The sequence below is a fragment of the Orycteropus afer genome, unplaced genomic scaffold, assembly GCF_000298275.1.
Source record: "Orycteropus afer afer isolate SDZICR_OR568_19922 unplaced genomic scaffold, OryAfe1.0 scaffold00013, whole genome shotgun sequence".
NCBI classification, from domain to species: Eukaryota; Metazoa; Chordata; class Mammalia; order Tubulidentata; family Orycteropodidae; genus Orycteropus; species Orycteropus afer.
This window is the reverse complement of record NW_006921600.1, coordinates 21,332,496-21,351,475: the sequence shown is the minus strand read 5'-3', so window position 1 is coordinate 21,351,475 and position 18,980 is coordinate 21,332,496. Positions and strand designations below refer to the sequence as shown.

At 47.8% G+C, this 18,980-nt stretch overlaps 1 protein-coding gene across 1 annotated transcript in view; it reads left to right on the top strand.

The window, feature by feature from the left end:
* RASSF5 (Ras association domain family member 5) overlaps positions 1 to 18,980 on the top strand; it is a 128,127-nt gene that overhangs the window by 105,516 nt on the left and 3,631 nt on the right. Inside the window, exon 5 of the mRNA XM_007953249.2 lies at positions 17,857 to 17,967. Within this exon, the coding sequence (XP_007951440.2) occupies positions 17,857 to 17,967 (111 nt within the window). The remainder of the gene's footprint in view (positions 1 to 17,856; positions 17,968 to 18,980) is intronic.

Below are 18,980 nucleotides of genomic sequence, written 5' to 3'. Positions count from 1 at the left end.
TTGTGTGGGGTTTCAAGATGGGGGTGGGTTTGTGGTAGGGGTAAGACTCTCCTCAGAGAACAGAGAAAGGACTGGAGTTTGGGGTCTGCTGAGGAATGGTTAGAATGTATAATAATCGTTTGTCACTATGAGTTGGAATCGACTCGACAGCAATGCGTTTTTTTGTTTGTTTTTATTGGGTATTGATATGTGTCAGGCACTGTTCTAAGTGCTTTCCATGTATAGATTCATTTAATCCTCTCAACAACTGGATGGGGTAGGTGCTATCATTATTCCCATTTAACAGTGAGGAAACTGAGGCACATATAAGGGTCAAGTGATGTGCTGGGGAAACATACCAGTAAGTGGCAGATCCAGGCTTTGAACCCAGGTAATAATCTAATGACAGAGAGGCTGGTGGGATACTAACTGAAAGGTTGGCTGTTTAAACTCACCAAGAGGTGCCTCTGAAGCGAGGCCTGGTAATCTGCTTCCATATAAACTAAAACCAGAAAACCAAATCACTGCCGCTGAGTCAATTTTGACTCATAGAAACCTTGTAGGACAGAGTAGAACTGCTCCATGGGGTTTCCAAGGTTGTAAATCTTTATGGAGGTGGATTGTGTCATCTTTCTCCCAGAGTGGCTGATGGGTTTGAACCGCTGACCTTTTGGTTAGCAGACAAATGCCATAACCACTATGCCACCAGAGCTCCCTTACAATACAGCCATGAAGACCCTATGGAGCAGTTCTACTCTGAGTCCATGGGGACACCATAAATAGAATGGCAACTACTTTGGTTTCTCACGCTAATGCCAGAGCCAGCACTCCTAATCACTAAGTATACTACCTTTCCTACAGCTCTTTCCAGAATTGTTGAGGAGTTGAAACCTTAGCTCTAAGGACAAAAGGTGCTCACAAATGGAACCCCATGTCAGCAGCATCCACCTTGGAGTCTCTGAGAATAGTGCACTTTATCAGGCAATTTAGGAGATAAAAGAAATCAAATGTTCCTGCCCCTTAGCCTTTAGACACTGCTGGAATAGGAGGACACACACACGTGTGAAAAGACTAAAAGGTACATAATAACAAAACCAGGACAGGCTTTAGCATTGCAGGTTAGCCCCAAGCACCTGAGTACCAGATAAGGCAGCATCGGGTGGGGTTAGCAGAGCAGGGAGCATAATGAAGAAAGAGATCACACATGGGCAGGTGACAAGGAGCGAGATCTAGCACAGTCCTAGCCTCAAAGCCATAGACAAAGCTGGGGCTTCCAGGCAGAGGGGCACCAAGAAAAATGCACCCCTCTGGAGCAGGGAAGCCCACGTTGGTGTCCGGCTGCTGGCACAAATCCCAAGCCTCCCTCACCTCCTGGCAGAAGTGCTCAGTGCAGTAAGCTGGGAGCTGAGTACTGCCCCTGTGCTGCTCACCTCATCTGAACCTACTGAATCCTTTGTTAAGCTAAATGCCCTGTCTTCAGGGAGCTCCCACCCGAGCGGCAGCCCACACATGCTGGGGGAGGGCGCTCCTGCAGTCACAGCACCCACCCACGTTCTGTGCAGCCCTGCAGAGGGCCTATAATTAGAACATGCTGGCTTGACTCCTAACGCTAGCCTCTCTCGAGGCCTAGAGAGACGTGATGATTCCATGGCTCTTATTGGGGCAAGTGGGGGAGTGTTGGAGGTGGGGTGACAGATTCAGTTCTGAGATGATCTGTGCTCTACACAGAGCTCTCGGCCTCTGTCCCCCTTGTCAGGTTCTGGCAGTGGTCTGAGTTCTGTCCACAGTCCCCTGTGCCTCCCTACCCTACCTCTCCTGCCTGCCCCAGAGTACAGGGATGGAGTTGCTCAGGTTAGCAGTCCCATACATCCTTTCAACCCAGAGGTGATGGTGTCATTCAAAATATTTAACAACCACACCACACAGGCACAGACCAGCCAGAATGGACACCAGCTGGAAACACGAGCAACAGCCTCCCCAGTGCCTGCGGGCAGAGTGTCAGATGTCCTGTCTCTCACAGTGGACTTCCATGCGTGAGAATGCTTTGAACAAAGGGTTCCACAGCATCAAAAATATCTGTCAGCCACACTGAGGGATCAGATGACTGGCTGCCTCTCCCTCTCTGGGCATCTGTCTCAGTTCAGGGCTCACCTGCCTGCGGATTTGGAAATGCAGAACCTGGGGCCAGGGAGAGAAAGGCTCTTGAGGTCCGTCAGCACGTTCTCTGAGGATCTTGAGAGAGCTGGGTACCCATCTACCTGAGGCCTCCTGCCAGAGAGGGGTCACCCTCAGGGTGCTCATAGCCTTTGGGGGAGGGGAACTGTGGGATGTTGAGATAGAGCACACAGCCTTCCCATCACTTCCACCCCAGGAGCCTTCCTCTCTCCCTGGCCCCAGGTTCTGTGTTTCCTATCTGTAAGCAGGTGATCCCTGAGCCAAGGTAGATGTCTAAAGAGGGAGAGCAGAGACAAGCAGCCCTTAATAACCTACCCCAGTCAGGTTAGTGCCTGTAACAGACACCCCTACCCCAACCAGGCTCTGCTGATGAGTGCTTGTGGGTAAGAACCCCTGTCTCCCTCAATATCCCGAAAAAAAAAAAAAAAAAAAGTTGTCATCAAGTCAATTCTGACGCATGGTGACCCCACGTGGACAGAGTACAACTCTGCTCCAAAGGGTTTTCGAGGCTGTGACTTTTTTTTTTTTTTAATGTAACATTATTTTTATTTTATAAATAATAGTTCCAGGAGCTTACCTGGAAATTTACGTTTCTAACCAGTTTCCAGATGATCCATGACTGGAATGGCAAACTATTTTCTGTTCTGCTGAACTTTAACTTACTTACTGTGAAGACCAATTTAAAAAAAAAATTGCATGTCCTTCATGCTCTTAAAGGAGCCCTGGTGGTGCAGCAGTTAAAGTGCTTGGTTTCTAACCAGAAGGTTGGCAGTTTGAGCCCACCTGCTACTCCTTGGGTGAAAGATGTGGCAACCTGATTCCATAAGGATTTACAGCCTTGGAAACCCTATGGAGAAGAGTTCTGCTTTGTTGTATAGGGTTGCTATGAATTGGAACAACAGCAGTGGGTTTTTTTTTGTTTTTGTTTTTGTTTTAGCTCTTAGGAAAACATCCACCTTCACCTAAAGTACTAAAAATGGCGATTCCTTCCCAAGACAAGTGAGGCTCTTTTCTCTCCTTAATCTGAGGTATTTGGAACTCTGAGAATTCAAAGCCAAAACCACTCAGTGCTCTTCTTTCCCCAAAAGCAAGGCTGTGACTTTTTGGAAGCAGATTGCCAGACCTTTCTTCTGAGGTGCTTCAGACTGACTGGGTTCAAACTGCTAGCCTTACAACTAGTAGCTGATTGCACCACCCAGTGACTCCTCCCCGCATCCCTAGACCATGTGAAAAAGGAAGCCTCTAGCTAAGGAAGAAGAGCTCTGGTAGCATAGTGCCTAAGGCATTTGACTGCTAACCATTAGGCTGGTGGTTCAAACCCACCAGCCACTCCTTGGAAGGAAGGTTGGGCAATCTACATCCGTAGTGATACTGCCTCAGAAACCCAAGGAGGGGTCCCTATGAGTTGGGTTCAGCTCGACGGCACTGAGTTTGGTTTTTGGTTTAGCTAAGGAAGATAGGATCCAGAGCAAGGGGTTAAATTCTAGTAGATTCCATGTTCCAGCAAGCCTGGTTTCCTACCTAAGTAATTGATTATTTGTGCATTTATGTATTTTCTCTCTCCCTGCTAGACTGTAAGCGCCATGAGGACAGGTCTGTCTTGTTCACTGCTCCCTCTCTGGAGTCTAACTCAAAGCCTTGCACCTAGTAGGAGCTCAGTAAATATATTGACTGACAGAAGGTTCAGGGCCAGCCCTGTAGGCACACCGGAACATGGGTCTCCAACATACGGGAAGAGGGTTTCCTACCTTGTGAGAATTCTCTCATTCTGTTAATTCCAGCCTTACACAAGCAAGTAGCAACTTCAGAGATAATTCAAAGAAATGCTACCAGAGTACTTTGGCTTATTTACCTGCCTAAATTCTCCTGCCCTCTGCCTGGCTCCCAGTGACTTAAACTTACCCTGGAAGCTCCTGAGCTGAGACCAGAACACTATTGAATTATAAGGCATTTGTCTGTGTGACTTGGAAGGGGATGGTTAGGCTACTGGGCATGTTACCAGCAGCCCCTGTAGGCTCACAACTGCAGCCACTTCCCTGCTATGAAAAGAGACAGACTTCTATAAGAAGGGCTGCCCACGGTAGAGGGACGGGACACATAGATAAACATCTCCAGTGGAGATGATCCCCCAGCCAGCCGTGTAAGATTCAATTAGTCAGAGCTCCCAGCTGTCAGGAGATGTGCAGTATAGGCTTGGGCCCTGGGTAGAGCAAAGAGTATGGGGGATGGTCTCCCATTTGACTTCACCCCCTGCATGTTCATCATTTGTCATACTCCCCTCCTGTTCTCTTCAGTGTCCTGAGTCACTAGAGTGGAAAAGGGATGCTAAGCTGACAGAAACATGTCAGTCACAAGAGCTGGTGACCAGCCAGTGGACTTGGAGTCCCTAGGGGCTGCCTCTGATGAGAGAGCTTAGGGCCAAACCATCAGCCAAGGCACCAGAAATCCCCCACATGTGCCATTTTGCAGAAGAAAGGGGAGCCAGGATGCAGTGCTTCCCAAAATCTTATTCTTGCTTCCACATCCTATCTTCTAGGGGTGGGGAAGGTTGGAAAGCCAGATGTGGCTTCTTGTCCATGGCTGGCTAAATCAGGGCCATGTCAGTGGAGGAAGAGCATTTGAGGAGAGTTTTGAAATCCTGCTATCACTTAACAGCTCAGGTTGCTCTACAAGGTGGTAGTTGGATCAGTTAATCTTGTAGCCCTCTCCAGATGTCTGTGTCCAGTCTTCTGTGCCCCTCATCTCCTCTCTGGGGATTCTCTGGGAGGCTCAGAGAAGACATTCCCCATAAGACCCTCACCTGGTTGCAGCAACTCCTCTGAACAGGGCTGGTCTGCTCAGCCCATCCCTAGTATTCAACCATTTCTCAGTGTACCTAGCAGGAGGGTGGCCAGGCCCTAGGAAAAGAGTGTGCTCCCGGAGGTCTTGAGATGAGGTTGACTGACTTGCTTGAAAGAAGGATTGACTTGTTTGGTGTATAGAAATAAGGAAATTCCCAACTTTAAGGGAATCAAATAAAACCAGCTGGTCACCAGGCTTCCAGGTGCCCCTACCCTTGGACTTCTCTTTATCCCTTGGTTCTAAAGAAGTCTTAGGACACTCTGGCTTCTGGGGTGGGGTATGGGGACCCACCCACCATCCATTCCCTGCTTCACTCCATAGTACTTCAATTCAAGGTGCTCTGGGCATTCAAAGATGAAAGAAGTGTGTTCTTTGACTTTGGAGTGCTCGTGGTCTAACAAGGGAGACAGGCTTATAGCAACAACACTGCAGCCCAGAGGATAAAACCAGTGCTGTAATAATTGAGGCATAAGACAAAGTTGTTGAAAAGTCTGTTAATTCTAGATGGATGTAGGACCTGCAGAACTATCCCAGACAACATGTCAGTCCCAAGGTGCAGGACACATTCTGTAGCTGTGTAGGAGGACTTTCAGCTGAATGGTTAGTTTAAGGGTTGGAGGAGACTGAGAGCCTCACTGATTGCAGTGAGGCTGGGTGAGCAGACCAGGACCTAGGTGCAAATCAGCTGAAGAAACAGAACCTCAAGAGCGACCTAGAAACTCTTTGGGAGTGAGAAAATACTTCAAGGGAAAATTCCTATGGTAAGCTTAGTAGAATGAGTGTCAGCTAATTCTGCCTGGATTCCCATTTTAGATCTTTGAGCTGAAAAGAAGGGCTTCACAAAGGCCCTGGGGAGGGGATAACAGAAAGAGAGGAAAGAATTTGTGTAATTTACCCTCAGAAATAGGCGGCACTGGTGGTTCATTGGTAGCATTCTCACCTTCCATGCATGTTCCGTTCCTGGCCAATGTACCCCAGACATCGCTGCTTCTCGTCTGTCAATGCAGGCTGTGTGTTGCTATGATTCTGGGCAGGTTTCAGCGGAGCTTCCAGACTAAGACAGACTAGGCAGAAAGACCTGGTGATCTACTTCAGAAAATCAGCTATTGAAAACCCGGTGGATCATGGGGATGGCACAGGCAGTGTTTCGTTGTATTGTACATGAGTCAGAGGCTGACTCCATGACAGCTAACCACAACAAGTACAGAGCTAGGCAAAGGACGCAGTAGGTGCCATAGACCTGCAATCCAGTCCTCTTCCCAAGACCCTTGTAAAAAGCTAGAAGCCTTTGATTTCCCTGTTTGTTTTGGGTTTGGAGATTTTCTTTTCTTTTCTTTTTAAATCCTTTTAGTACTTCTTTGGGCTTTATTCTGTTCATCAAGGAATGTTCACTGAGTCCCTGTTGTATGCCAGGCACAGTTCTGGGAGCTGCCCCAGGACACAAGACACAGTCCTTGACCTGGTGAGCTCCTGAGGGGATTGTGTGCTGATCTACTGAGGCAGCCAGGCAACTGTACCCCAGACCAAGCCAGGTGGGGAAGAAAACCCCCAGGACATGGTACAATTGGTATGTGGGCGCAGTTTTTAAAAGGACAGAAGAAGCTGCATGAAGAAAAAGGGAGAGGGAGTGAGTCCATCTAGGCCTGAGAGGAGCATCCCTGGGTCTACGGTGGTCAGCTTTCCTGGTTGACCTGGGATTGGTCTAGTTTTAGCATTAAAAATCCAGCATCCCAGGAAACCCCTTAGTCCCAGACAAACCAGGATGGTTGGTCACCCTACCTGGCACTCAGCAGCTGAAAGCATGGCCAACTTATCTGTTAGGCACAGGACCAGGAGCCTATACTGCTTCAGAGGCCCACAAAAATGCTTTAAAATCTTTTAAAATCAGAAGAACAAAAATTAACTTTCCGACTTAAGAACATATTTTAATATATGAGAGTATATTTGCCTTTATACCAATACAGTCATAAAATACAATTTTTAATGGAAGAAAGGGCCATGATCCTGAAGGTAGAAAGTACCCAGGGCCTATGAAAGTCACAAAGTGTTCCTGGCTGAAGGGCTTGACAGGGATCAAGGTTAAGGGCAAGAAGACTACCATATGGGGTCCATCTCCACTGTCCACATGTTTCTTTGTTCTTGCAGACAAATGACCAGTGATGATGATAATGATGATTCTGGTGCTGCTGCATGAGTTAACATTTGTTGTTCACTGTAGGCTTGCCCTGTGCTAAGTGCTTTCGGATGTGTGATGTCATTTTAATCTCCACTATGATGGGAGCCCTGGTGGTGCAATGGTTAAGCACTCAGCTGCTAACTGGAAGGTTGGCAGTGTGAACCCACCCAGTGGCTTCGTGGAAGAAAGACCTGATGATCATGCCCCCAAAAGGTTACAGCCTAGAAAACCCTCTGGGGCAGTTCTGCTCTGTCACATAGGGTTGCTGGGAGTAGAAAATCGACTTGACAGCACCCAACAGCAGCAACACAGATGTGTAAAGGAGACCTTGTCATCTGCATTTCACAGACAAAATAATCTGAGTCCCACTGATACCAACTTGCCCAAGTTCACAGAGGATCAAGTGCATGGGCCCAGACGCCACCCTGAGGCCTGACATGCAGGCAGTGTGGTTTGTGGGGAAGAGCCGGGCCTCTGGACAGTCACAGTCTCTCCCTCATTGGATTGTTTAGGGGAGTAAATGAGGCCACGACAGTGAAGCCTTTAGAACAGTACCTGGCTGTTAGCAATCCTTATTATTATGATGTGGCCCATTCAAAGCCACAGAGCTCTCCTGGCCTCTCACACGGGGCTCCAAAGGATCTGCTGCTGCTTGTAGACTGATATGGCCATCAGAAAGAGTGGGGAATAGGATGGGGGACCCTGTGCCCCAGGCTCCAGGACATGTGGACACCTCAGGGAGTCTGCTGGCTTGACCTCCATCATACACCACAGTGCACACAAAGCAGATCTGGTTGCCCAGAAAGCCTCTCTTTGTCTTGGATGGTGCTGTGCTTGTCCTGGTGTCTCACAGGGCATGGATCTCTGTCTTCCCTCTTCAGGAAACCTGGGGGCCCCTAAGGATAGGACTGTACCTCATCTGCCTCATCCCTCAAGGTGCCTTTCCCAGTCCTCCATCCATCAGCTATTCATTCCGTTACTGTTGACTGGCTCTCTGCTTTGCCCATCTGCTCTACATTCTTCGTCTTGGGGGATTTCAGTCTCTTTCCAGTTCCCCAAATCCCCTTCCTTTTTCCCTCCTCCTCTGCACCCTCCCTCCCAGAGCTGCTCATATTCCACATGGGGTGGTTGCATGAATGGCTCCATGATGAAGTCCCATCCTCTGCTGTGAATAACTTATCAGAGAACATAGTTCAGGAATTTCCAGCCTTTTTGTGTCTGGGACATTGGACAGCTCCAGAGAGACTTAAGGGAGGAAACCCTTTCACTGCCATGGGTGTGGCTGGAGAAATCACCCAGAATACAGATTGGAAGAGGGTTCCCTGTGGTGAGGCCCTGGGGACTTCCTCTTTCCCATCTGGTCTGGGCCATCACAAAGGGACCGATGAAATTTGAATGTGGCCTGGGCCAAGCTTTTAGCAGGGCACTTGTAACCCAGCCCAGACAGAGGGGTGTCTGCCCCTTTCCTTCAGAACTTCCCATTTAGGACAGGCCTAAAGGAAACCCCCAGTGTGTGAGATAGGCCAACCTTTGGGCAGCAGGATGGCCTGGAAGACCTCTGCAAATGGTCATTCCCACACAGTGGATGCCTGGGGCCTCCTCCCTGACAGGCCTGGCGGTGGTCCACCCAGGGGCAAAAGAATTGCTACCGACAGATTTGCTAAGAGCTGAGAAAGAGGAAATGTGGCAAAAGCTTATGGTGAATGACTTCCGGCGTATTTTTTGTTTTGTTTTCTTGTACTGTATGAGTTAGAAAGGTGTAGACACACGATGGGCTCTTTCAGACAAGGAGAGAGAGCAGGAGGCAAGCACTAAGAAAAATGAAGTTGTAGGGTTAGAATATTCTTAGTACCATTTTAGCAGACCGATTGTTCCTGCAGCAGTTACTCAGACATGCCCTGTCATTCCCCACGAGGCCCCAGTCCCCACACCTAATTCTCTGAAACAGAAGAGGAAGCAGTGATAAAAAAAACCACCCTATCTTATTTGTAAACTCTTAGAGCTGCAAAGGGGACTTAGAGCTTCTCTGATCTCACTTCATGATTTCACAGATGAGGAAACTGAGGCCCTGAGAGTGGAAGTAAGTGACTTGCTGGAGGTCACATGTCATTTGATGGTCTTGCCATTCTGTTCTTAGGAGCAAAGTGGGAAGAACTGAGCTATAGGGCTGGCTTCTAGCCAAAGTCATTACCCTTCTTGGCATCTGTCCTCTCTGGACACAGGTTGGTGCAGAGTGCTCCTGGACCTGCCTCTCTGTGTCCACATCAGTGCCATGGGTTGTGAATTGCCCAGGCTGCCCTATCCTCTCCCTGACAATCCACAGGTATGTCTGATACCTTCTCAGAGGTGAGCCCAGTGCTCAGCAGAGCCCCTAGGCAGTGGGACAGTAGTGGGGGTGGGGGGTGGGAGGGTGGTACAAGAAAAGCATGGCCATTAAACATAAAGTCTGTCTCCCTCCAGGGAGCATCTAATTGGAGAGATGGAAATAACACATGCGAAACAATAATTAAACAATAAAAAGTAACATATAATTAAATGCCAAATTTAGCCATACAGACTATGACTATATGTCCATAGGCCCTGGCAATAGCGGATTTAATATTAGTCAGCAACTGCAGAAGTCCAGGACATGCAGTAATTTGCAGCTTTGCTTCCACAAGAATCCGAGGCTTTGGGGCCATGGGTGGTGTTTGGGACTGAGTCACTGAGCCAGTGAGTGAGCCGAGCTGCCCCCTTTGTCCCCACCTCAGCTTTCTCATCTCCTCATTGAAAATGGGGCAGAGTAAGCAAATACCAAAGAAGTGATAAAACCTTTGTGAAAAATGTACATAAAGTGAGAGTGGAGATCGAAAAGACCCATTAACTAGTGGTGTGAGGAAATATACAGGAAACATATGTCTCTCAACAGAAATATGGTTCAGGGAAGGAAGGGCTTGTACAAACCTGTGTACCTTTCTCCATTGGAGAATTAAAGTGGCAGGGATCTACTGTAACAGGAGAGCAAGAACGGGGAGGTTGCTATGGGCCAGAGAAATTTCATGGGGAAACGATATGGGCAAGATGGAACTTACAGGAGTCTAACTGTAGAGGGGAGTCATGGGGTGGTTGTTCTGGTTACCTAGTGCCGCTCTGACAAGAATATACCACAAATGGGACGGCCTTAACAAACAGGAGTTTATTCTTACAATTTGGAGGCTTTAAGTCCAAGTTCAAAGTGCCAAGCTCTAGAGGCTGGATGAAAGCCCCTCAACCTTGGGGTCCAGCTCTGCCTCCTGCTCCCGGCCCATTGGAGCTAGAGGCATTTCTTCACTCAGACAGCTGCTGGCTGCTGAGGCTGAGAAGCCCCAATGTTGACAAGTAAAAAGGCTCAGTCCCGATGTTACCAAACCACACGGCAGGCCATTAACTTAAGTCTATTGTAAGTCCCAAGGTCAGCAGAGAATAGCAGGCTGCTGAACAATGACATGGCTGCCTGCAGGGTTCAAGCATGCCATAGGCTAGAGACCATTCCCAAGGCTTCTCCTTATATACAGGAAGCAGAGCACATCCCAAAGGCAGCTACTCAGCTGCTTGTGGTAGATTCCACCATGGAGCTGATTGCCAGACTCATCATGGGGATTAACTACCACCAGTTGCCCAGCCACTCAACCAGGCCCAGCCAAATTGACACACAAACATAACCACCACAGTGGTGCAAGCAGTTAACACGCTCAGCTGCTAACCAACAGGTTGGAGGTTTGAGTCCACTGAGAGATACCTTGGAAGAAAGGCCTGTCAATCTATTTCCCAAAACGCAGCCATTGAAAACCCTATGGCGCACAGTTCTGACACACGTGGGGTTGCCGTGAGTTGGACTTGACTCCATGGCAACTGGTGTTTTGGGTTTGTGCTCAGTACCACCTGACATAGAGAAGAAATAGCAGAGAGTGGTACATACCACAAGGAGCATCAGTTGAGTTGGGAAGAAAAATCGAGACAGAAGATCTACTTGGAGGTTAATACAAGTAGATGGATATTTAAATGCTGATGGTATATTGTTAGCTTTAAATGGAGGTTGGCTTTAACCATATTATGCCTCGGTATTCTCCTCTGTACAATGAGTGTTATAATAGTACATTCCTCATAAGGTTACTATGAGGACAAGATGAGCTAATACATGCTAAGTGATTAGAACAGTGCCTAGCATATGTTTAAATGTATTAAAGGATCTTTATCACCATCATCATCATTATTGTCTTACAGGGCTGGGATGGTCAAAGAGGGCTTCATGAAAAAGAAGAACTTTAGACAGGTCTTGATGGACAAAGGAACTTCAAATGGTATAGATGGTTGAATAAACCCATTGTCATCAAGTCAGTTCTAACACATAGCAATCCCCATAGTGTTTCCAAGGCTGTAAATCTTTACAGAAGGAGATTGTCTCATCTTTCTCCCATGGAGTGGCTGGTGGGTTGGAACCACTGCACTTTTGGTTAGTACCCCAAATCTTTAACCACAGTGCCACCAGAGCTCCTAGTGGGTTGAATAGTGTCCCTCAAAAGTAATGTCCACCCGAAACCTCAGAATATGACCTTACTTTGGAAATAAGGTCTTTGCAGATGTAATTAAGGTAATGATCAAGATGAGATCAAAGTGATTTAGTGGGAGGGGCCGATGAGAGTGTCCTACAAGAATGAGAAAAGGCCATGTGAAGACAGAGACAGAGATTAGAATGATGCAGCCACAAGCCAAAGAACACCTGGGGCCACCAGAAGCTGCCATAGGCGAGGAAGGGTCTTCCCTAGAGCCTTTGGAGGGAACACCACTCTGCTGACACCTTCATTTCAGACTTTTGGCCTCTAGAACTGTGAGAGAATGAACTTCTGAAGTTGTAAGCGGTCCCATTTGTGGTGAGTTGTTACAGCGGCCCAGGAAGCAATGGGGCTGGGCAGACAAGAGTTACATGCTGACAGCAGTATGCAGGAAGGAGAAGCTGACAAGTTCAAAAGGAGGAGGAAGAGAGTGAAGTTTTTGGTGAAAATCAGATTTGTGAGATTTAGGCCAAGGAGAAGTGAACATCTGTGTCTCTGGTGGGCTCTCAGGCTTAGGGGAGGGGCGCACACATTCTCCTGAGCCCACTCCTCACCCAGCAGATAGGTGACCCTCTTCTTACCCGAGGGTGTAGGGGTATGGAAAGGGATGGAAGGCAGGGATCTCCTTGCTGGAGGTTTCATGGGCTGCCCTGAGCCCACCTGGGAACACTGGACTTTGCTGAGGTCAGAACAGCTTCTTCCCAAAGCAGTGGCTCACTCCTGAGTGACCAAAAGGAAGACTTTAGTTATGTTATTGATTAGAAAGCAGAATTAGCTGGTTGTTTGTTTTGTTCAGAGCAAGGAGCTCTGGTGGTGTAGTGGTTAAGATATTTGGTGGCTAACCAGAAAGTCAGTGGTTCAAACCCACCAGCTGCTCAGCAGAAGAAAGATGAGGCAATGTGCCTCTGTCAAGATTTACAGCCTTAGAAACCCAATGGGGATTGCTTTGCATCAGAATCCACTGGATGGCATGAGTTTGTTTTCTCATTTTTAATTTTTAAAGGTAAAGTAAGTGCAAATTTGACTTATGTGTATTAGTTTCCTATAGCTGCTGTAACAAAATATCACAATGGAGAGCTTAAGACTCTGAAAATATATTGTCTCACAGCTCTGGAGGCTAGGAGTCCAAATTCAGGTTATAGGCAGGGCCATGCTTTTGCCAAAAGCTTCTGGTAGCACCAGGCATTCTTTGCTTGTAGCTACAGCAATCTCTGCCTCTGTTGTCATCACATGGCTGTCTTCCCTCTGTGTCTCTGTGTCTCCTTTCCCTTATTATAAGGACACTGCTCAAATTGGAATGAGCCCTGGTGGCATAGTGGTTAAGTCCCTGGCTGCTAACTAAAAGGTTGGCAGTTCAAACCCACCAGCCACTCCACGAGAAAAAGATGAGGTAGTCTACTTCCATAAAGATTTACAGCCTTAGAAACCCTATGGGGCAGTTCTACTCTGTCCTGTGGGGTCGCTATGAGTCAGAATCAACTTGATGGCAGTGGGTTTGGTTTTTTGGTATTTATTTTTGATCAGGACACAACCTAGTCCAGTATGACCTCATATTAACTGAAAACATCTTCAGAGACACTATTTCCAAACAAGATCACATTGATGGGTACCTGGGAGTTAACACTTCAATGTACCTATTTGGAGAACACAAATCAACCCCTAACTTTTGGGTGAAACTACTCTGTAACAGGCCCCAGACCACATAGACAGGGACGGTCCTCTGGGTTTTGTTGTTAAAGGAAAAGTTTCAGAATCACTGTCTCAGGAGAGGGGCCCTCTCTGCCATAACGGCTACCTAACACCTGGCCTCTTCACTTGGCTGTGTCCCAATAACCTTGAGAATGAAGAGGGGAGACAGCTCTTTTGCATGGCTTAGGGTATTTGAGCACAAACCTGTTTTCACCAGGGCCCTGGATGTGCCAGGTACATTGGGAGCAGCTAAACCATCTGAGCAGGTGAATTCCACACCAGGTACACTGAGCTGTGTGAACCCCCTCCCCACTAAGGAGAGATACCCTACAGGCCAGGGCCTCTATTTGTTTAGTCATAACAGAGTTCCCCATTCCGTCTCCATCTTGGGCCGTCCCAGGAGGCAAAGATGGTTTCAAGCATCTGACCCAAGGACCAATGTGAATCTTTCACTTATGAAGGCTTGAGAACCTGCCAGTGGACAGAAACTGAGGTCTCTGCCATGCCCTCAATGAGCTCTGGTGGCACAGTGGTTAAGCACTTGGCTGCTAACCAAAAGGTTGGCAGTTTTAACCCACCAGCCATTCCATAGGAAAAAGATGTGGCAGTTTGTTTCCTGAAAACCCTATGGAACAGTCTTACCCTGTGCACAGGACCTCCATGAGTTGAAATGGACTCAGTGGCACACAACAACAATACCCCTACCCTCTGTTGATTCTTATATTATTGACATTATTCATATAGCTAATACTGTCTTTTAGGCCATGCTATGAAATGCTGGATATCCATGGGCACCAAAGTGTTAATTCTTTGCAGCTAGGTGGGACTCCTGGACTTGCTTGTGAAGGGGGTCTACACCAGTTCTTCTCAAACGTTGTTACATATTAGAACTTTGAAACCTCCATGCCCAGGCTGCCCCAGACCAATTAAGTAAGAATCACCGGGCTGGAGTGCAGGCAGTGGTGTTTTTAAAGATCCTCAGATGATGCCAGTGCTCTCTCTTGGATGGGGAGCAGCCTAGTGGCCCCTGTACCCCGTGCCTTGCTGGCTGATGGGTTAGCCTACGTCAGGAGGTGATTCATTCCAGCTGTGGGTTAGATCTCGTGTGCCAGATTCGTCGTGGGTGGCAGCCACCAGCCTTGGGGGGCAGACCTTCCACAACCACACACAAGGGCTCCTGGCACAGCTCCCCCCCCCAGAAGCCCAGAAGGCCAGGCCTTGAAATCTTGAGGTCAGTGCTACTGTCTTCTACGTCAGGCCTGGAAGGCGGGGGTGCCTGTGACCGCTTGCCTCACTTCCCCAGGTTTGTGGTGGGAAAGAGAGAGGATCTGTGGGTTTATCTGCTGAAGGAAAGGGGAACAGGAAGAAGAAATATATATATATATATATTAGGCTAAGGTGGCTCTGATGTTTGCTGTATCCAAAACCAGGCCTGGACACTGGCCTTTGACAGCCACAGCACAGCTCTCTGTTCTTACAGGAAAATGGCCTGAACTCAGTTGGAAACTATGAGTGGAGACCTTCCAGAGGCTTCTGGAATTTTCTTTAACTCTTTTTTGTAGGTGAATTGAGAGGAGTATGAGCTCCAGACTTAGATGGACTTGATCCCAACTCCTACTTGGCTACTTACTAGCAGCAGGACCACAGTCATGTTTCTTAGCCTCTCTGAGCCTGTTTTCTAATCTGTAAAGCGGAAGTACATATGCAGTATGTCAAAAAAGCCGTACGACAGCACCTAGCCCAGTGCCGTTGTTAGCAGGATCCCTGGGGGAAGAATACAGAGAGGGCTAGAGAGGCCGGGGAAGATACCATGATAGAGATGAAGAGAAGACAGAGGCTGACCTCTGTGCCATGTGCTGGGGAGTCGGGGGCTGGAGCCATGCACCCACCCAGCCACGCACCTCTTGGTAACAATGGAGCTTGACCTTTGGGATGGGAAAGTGGGAGGAGGAAGTGGTAGTGTGTTATTCAGTGTGATGCATCTCCTCCTGACAGGCTTGCTGAAGGGAAGAAGTCAGGCAGGCTACATTGTGGGTGCCCTTTTATGTTCAGCTGTATGTGATACTATCAAATTCCCCCACCCAATGCAGACGCCCACAGGACAGTGTCCTAGAGGCAATGCAGAGAGCACAGGCCTCTCAGCCTTCCTCTTGTCACGCTGTGGGGCTCCACAGCACTCACCCTCCCTCTCTGGGCCTTGGTGTCCCCATGTGCCAAAGGAAAATCCTGATCTGCCCCAAGTCTGCTAGATTTTCTATTATTAGGCAAATTCTGGCTGGGTTTTGACTGACAGTTGCACCAAATTGGCTTCTGCTTTCCCAACCGCACCACCCAAGACAACATGATGACAAAACCAGGTAGTGAGTGGCAAAGAACTTGAGAGAAATCTGGGGAGTTGGCACAAAAACAGAGTTGCATAACCTCAGAATTCACTGCTGGACTCCCTCCATATGTACAGGGCATTGACCCCTTCCCTGGGGGAGAGGACATCCAGGGAACACATGAGAAGGATGAATCCCGATGTCATAGAACACAACACAACCGGGATGCCCACCAACGGTGGTACATCCATCCATACAGTGAAGTGGTGTTCAGTGATAAAGGAAATGAGTTAGCAAGCTACAAAAAGACATGGTTGTTGTTGTTACGTGCCGTCGAGTTGGACCCGACTCATAGCAACCCCTCCTTGGGTTTCTGAGGCTATCACTAGGGAAGTAGATTGCCCGTCCTTCCTTCCGAGGAGTGGCTGGTGGGTTTGAACCGCCAGCCTTCTGGTTAGCAGTCAAGTGCCTTAGGCATTATGCTACCAGAGCTCCTAAAAAGACATGGAGGAAACTTAAATGCATGTTGCTAAGTGAAAGAAACCAGTCTGAAAAAAACCACATACTATATTTCGACTAGATGACATTCTGGAAAAGGCAAAACTGTATTGAAAAAAAGACCAGTGGTTGCCAGGGTTTTGGAAGATGGGAAGGAGCAATAAATAGGAAGAGCCCAGAGCGTTTGCAGGGCAGTGAAACTATTCTGTATGATACTGTGATGATGAACACATGACATTATTCCTTTGTCAAAACCCATAGGAATATCCAACACAGAGAGTGACCCCTAATGTAAACTATGGACTTCAGTGAATAATATGTATCAATATTAGTTTATCAGTTGTACAAATGTGCCACAGGAAGGCAGGAGGTTAATAATAGGGGAAACTGTGTTTGAAAGAACAGGGGGTATGTCGGAACTCTGCACTTGCTGTGCAGATTTTCTGAAAACCTGAAGGTGCTTTAAAACATAAAGTCTTTAAAACTTGAAGATAAAAAAGATCACAGTAGGAGAGACGTGGAGTCTTGCTTTAGTTTTTCACATACTAACTGTAGGGCTTTAGGCAAATTACTAATCCCTCTTAGTCTCGGTTATCTCACCTATAAAATGGGGATAAGAAACTCTGTCTTGCAGAGTTTTTGTTGGTGAAGATTAAATGAGATGATGTATACCAGGTGTCTACACAGCAGAGGTACCATGTAAATGTTGGTTGTCCCTTTCTCCCATAACCAAAAACTCCCTTGCCAAGGAGTCAATTCTGACCCATGGTGACCTCACATGTTCTACAGTCGAACTAACTGCTCCATAGGATTTTCTTAGTTGTAGTCTTTAGGGAAGCAGATCTCCAGACCTTTCTTCTACGGCACTGCTGGGTGGGTTTGAACCACCAACTTTGGGTTGGAAGCCCATTGCAAACTGCTTGTGCCACCCCAGAGACTTTGTATGCCCTAGGAGAGGAGATTTATCTCCTTGATTACTAGAGACGGCCATAGCCCTTACCCACCTACTCACTCATTTATTTGATAGATTTATATTTACTTCTTATTATGTGCCAAGCACTGTGGCAGTGGCATGGGGCTTGAACTGACGTCCATGTGCCCTTGGCCCCCTGGGTCTAGAAGAATCCTTATCATTCCCATCGGTATATGCTGGCACCATGTGTACACATTTAACCCTCCATCTTTATTATTACCGCCTTGAGGAGCTTGCATTTCTTTGCATCTCCCATAGCATCTAGAAGCATCTTTTCCATAGCAAACTGAGCGAGCTCTGCTGATTCTGCAGATTCACAGTCAGTGCCTGAGTGCCACGTGCTTTCACATTGTTTTCAACAACCCAGAGGAGTAGGTATTATTCCCATTTCACAGATGAGGAGGCTGAGGCTTAGAAAGATTTAAATTATTTTCCCAAGGGTGGCAGGCTTAGGCAACAGCACAGGTAGGACTGGACTTCATTGTTCTCACACAGCATCTATGTAATTCCTTTCACTGTGTGGGGTCAAGGCTCCTTTCTTAGGCACAGAGAACTTTGGGATATAGTGTGGTCATTGCCCTTCTCAGCCTGAGAACCACTGTGAACCCACCCCCACTTGGATGTCTGTTGCAGAATGTCTGTAAACCTGCGGAGGAGACGCAGCAGCTGCCTACACTGCAGGAGATCAAGCAGAAGATTGACAGCTACAACACTCGGGAGAAGAACTGCCTGGGCATGAAGCTGGTGAGCAGGACACCCGTCCCCTTCCACCCAGCCCCTGCCACACACCCCTTCTGCTTTGGCTCCTCTGCTCTCCCTCTGGATTCGATAGCAACCCCGTTGCATGTCCCTCCCCTTTCTTCTAGGACTCAGGGACTAGGGTAGACTGACAGCCTGGGCCTCCATGAGCTTTAGGGAAATAGAATGGACTTTACAGTAGAATCGGGATCCAATTTCTGGCTCTTCTACATTTTTGCTTGTGACTTTGGGAAACTTTCTTAACGTCTCTGAGCTTCAGTGTAAAATAGAGATAGTGATATCCATCTGTCCAAGATGATGTGGGAATTAAATGTCAGACAATAATCAAGAGCCTGGTATGTCTTGACTCCCAGGAAGCCCAAGACAAGAAGCGTTTGCAGCTCCTCTTCCTGCCCCTTTTGTGTTTTGCACAGTTACTGTGTCTCTGGAAGCGTCCTTAGATTGTGCCAGTGCTCAGGGGTATGCCGGGCACCCAACTTCGTGCTGTGTCCCAAAAGGCTGGCTTCAAACAGGGAGGGGAGGAGATGGTAGAAGAACCCTGCCCCCTGCTGGTGGCTGGCAACAACTGACTCTTGAGGCTTCAGCCTGGTAAACCCACTGCTGCTGCCAGGGCAGTGGATCCTGACTCATGGTGACCCCGTGTGTTATAGAGCAGAAGTACTCCATAGGGTTTTCTTGGCTGTAATCTTTGCCAGAGGAGAACTCCAGACTTTTTTCCCATGGTGCCACTTGATGGTTTCAAACTGCCAACTTGTTGGTGCATAACCAAAACTAAATCAAACTCACTGTCATCAAGTCGATTCTGACTCATAGCGACCTCCATTGGGTTTCCAAGGCACTAAATCTTTGCAAAACTAGATTGCCTCATCTTCCTTCTACACAGCATCTGGTGGGTTTGAACCACCATCCTTCTGGTTGTCAGTCAAATCCTTAGGCACTGCGCCACCATAGTTGAGTGCAAACCATTTGTACCACCCAGTGACCTAGGTAGGGTGCCA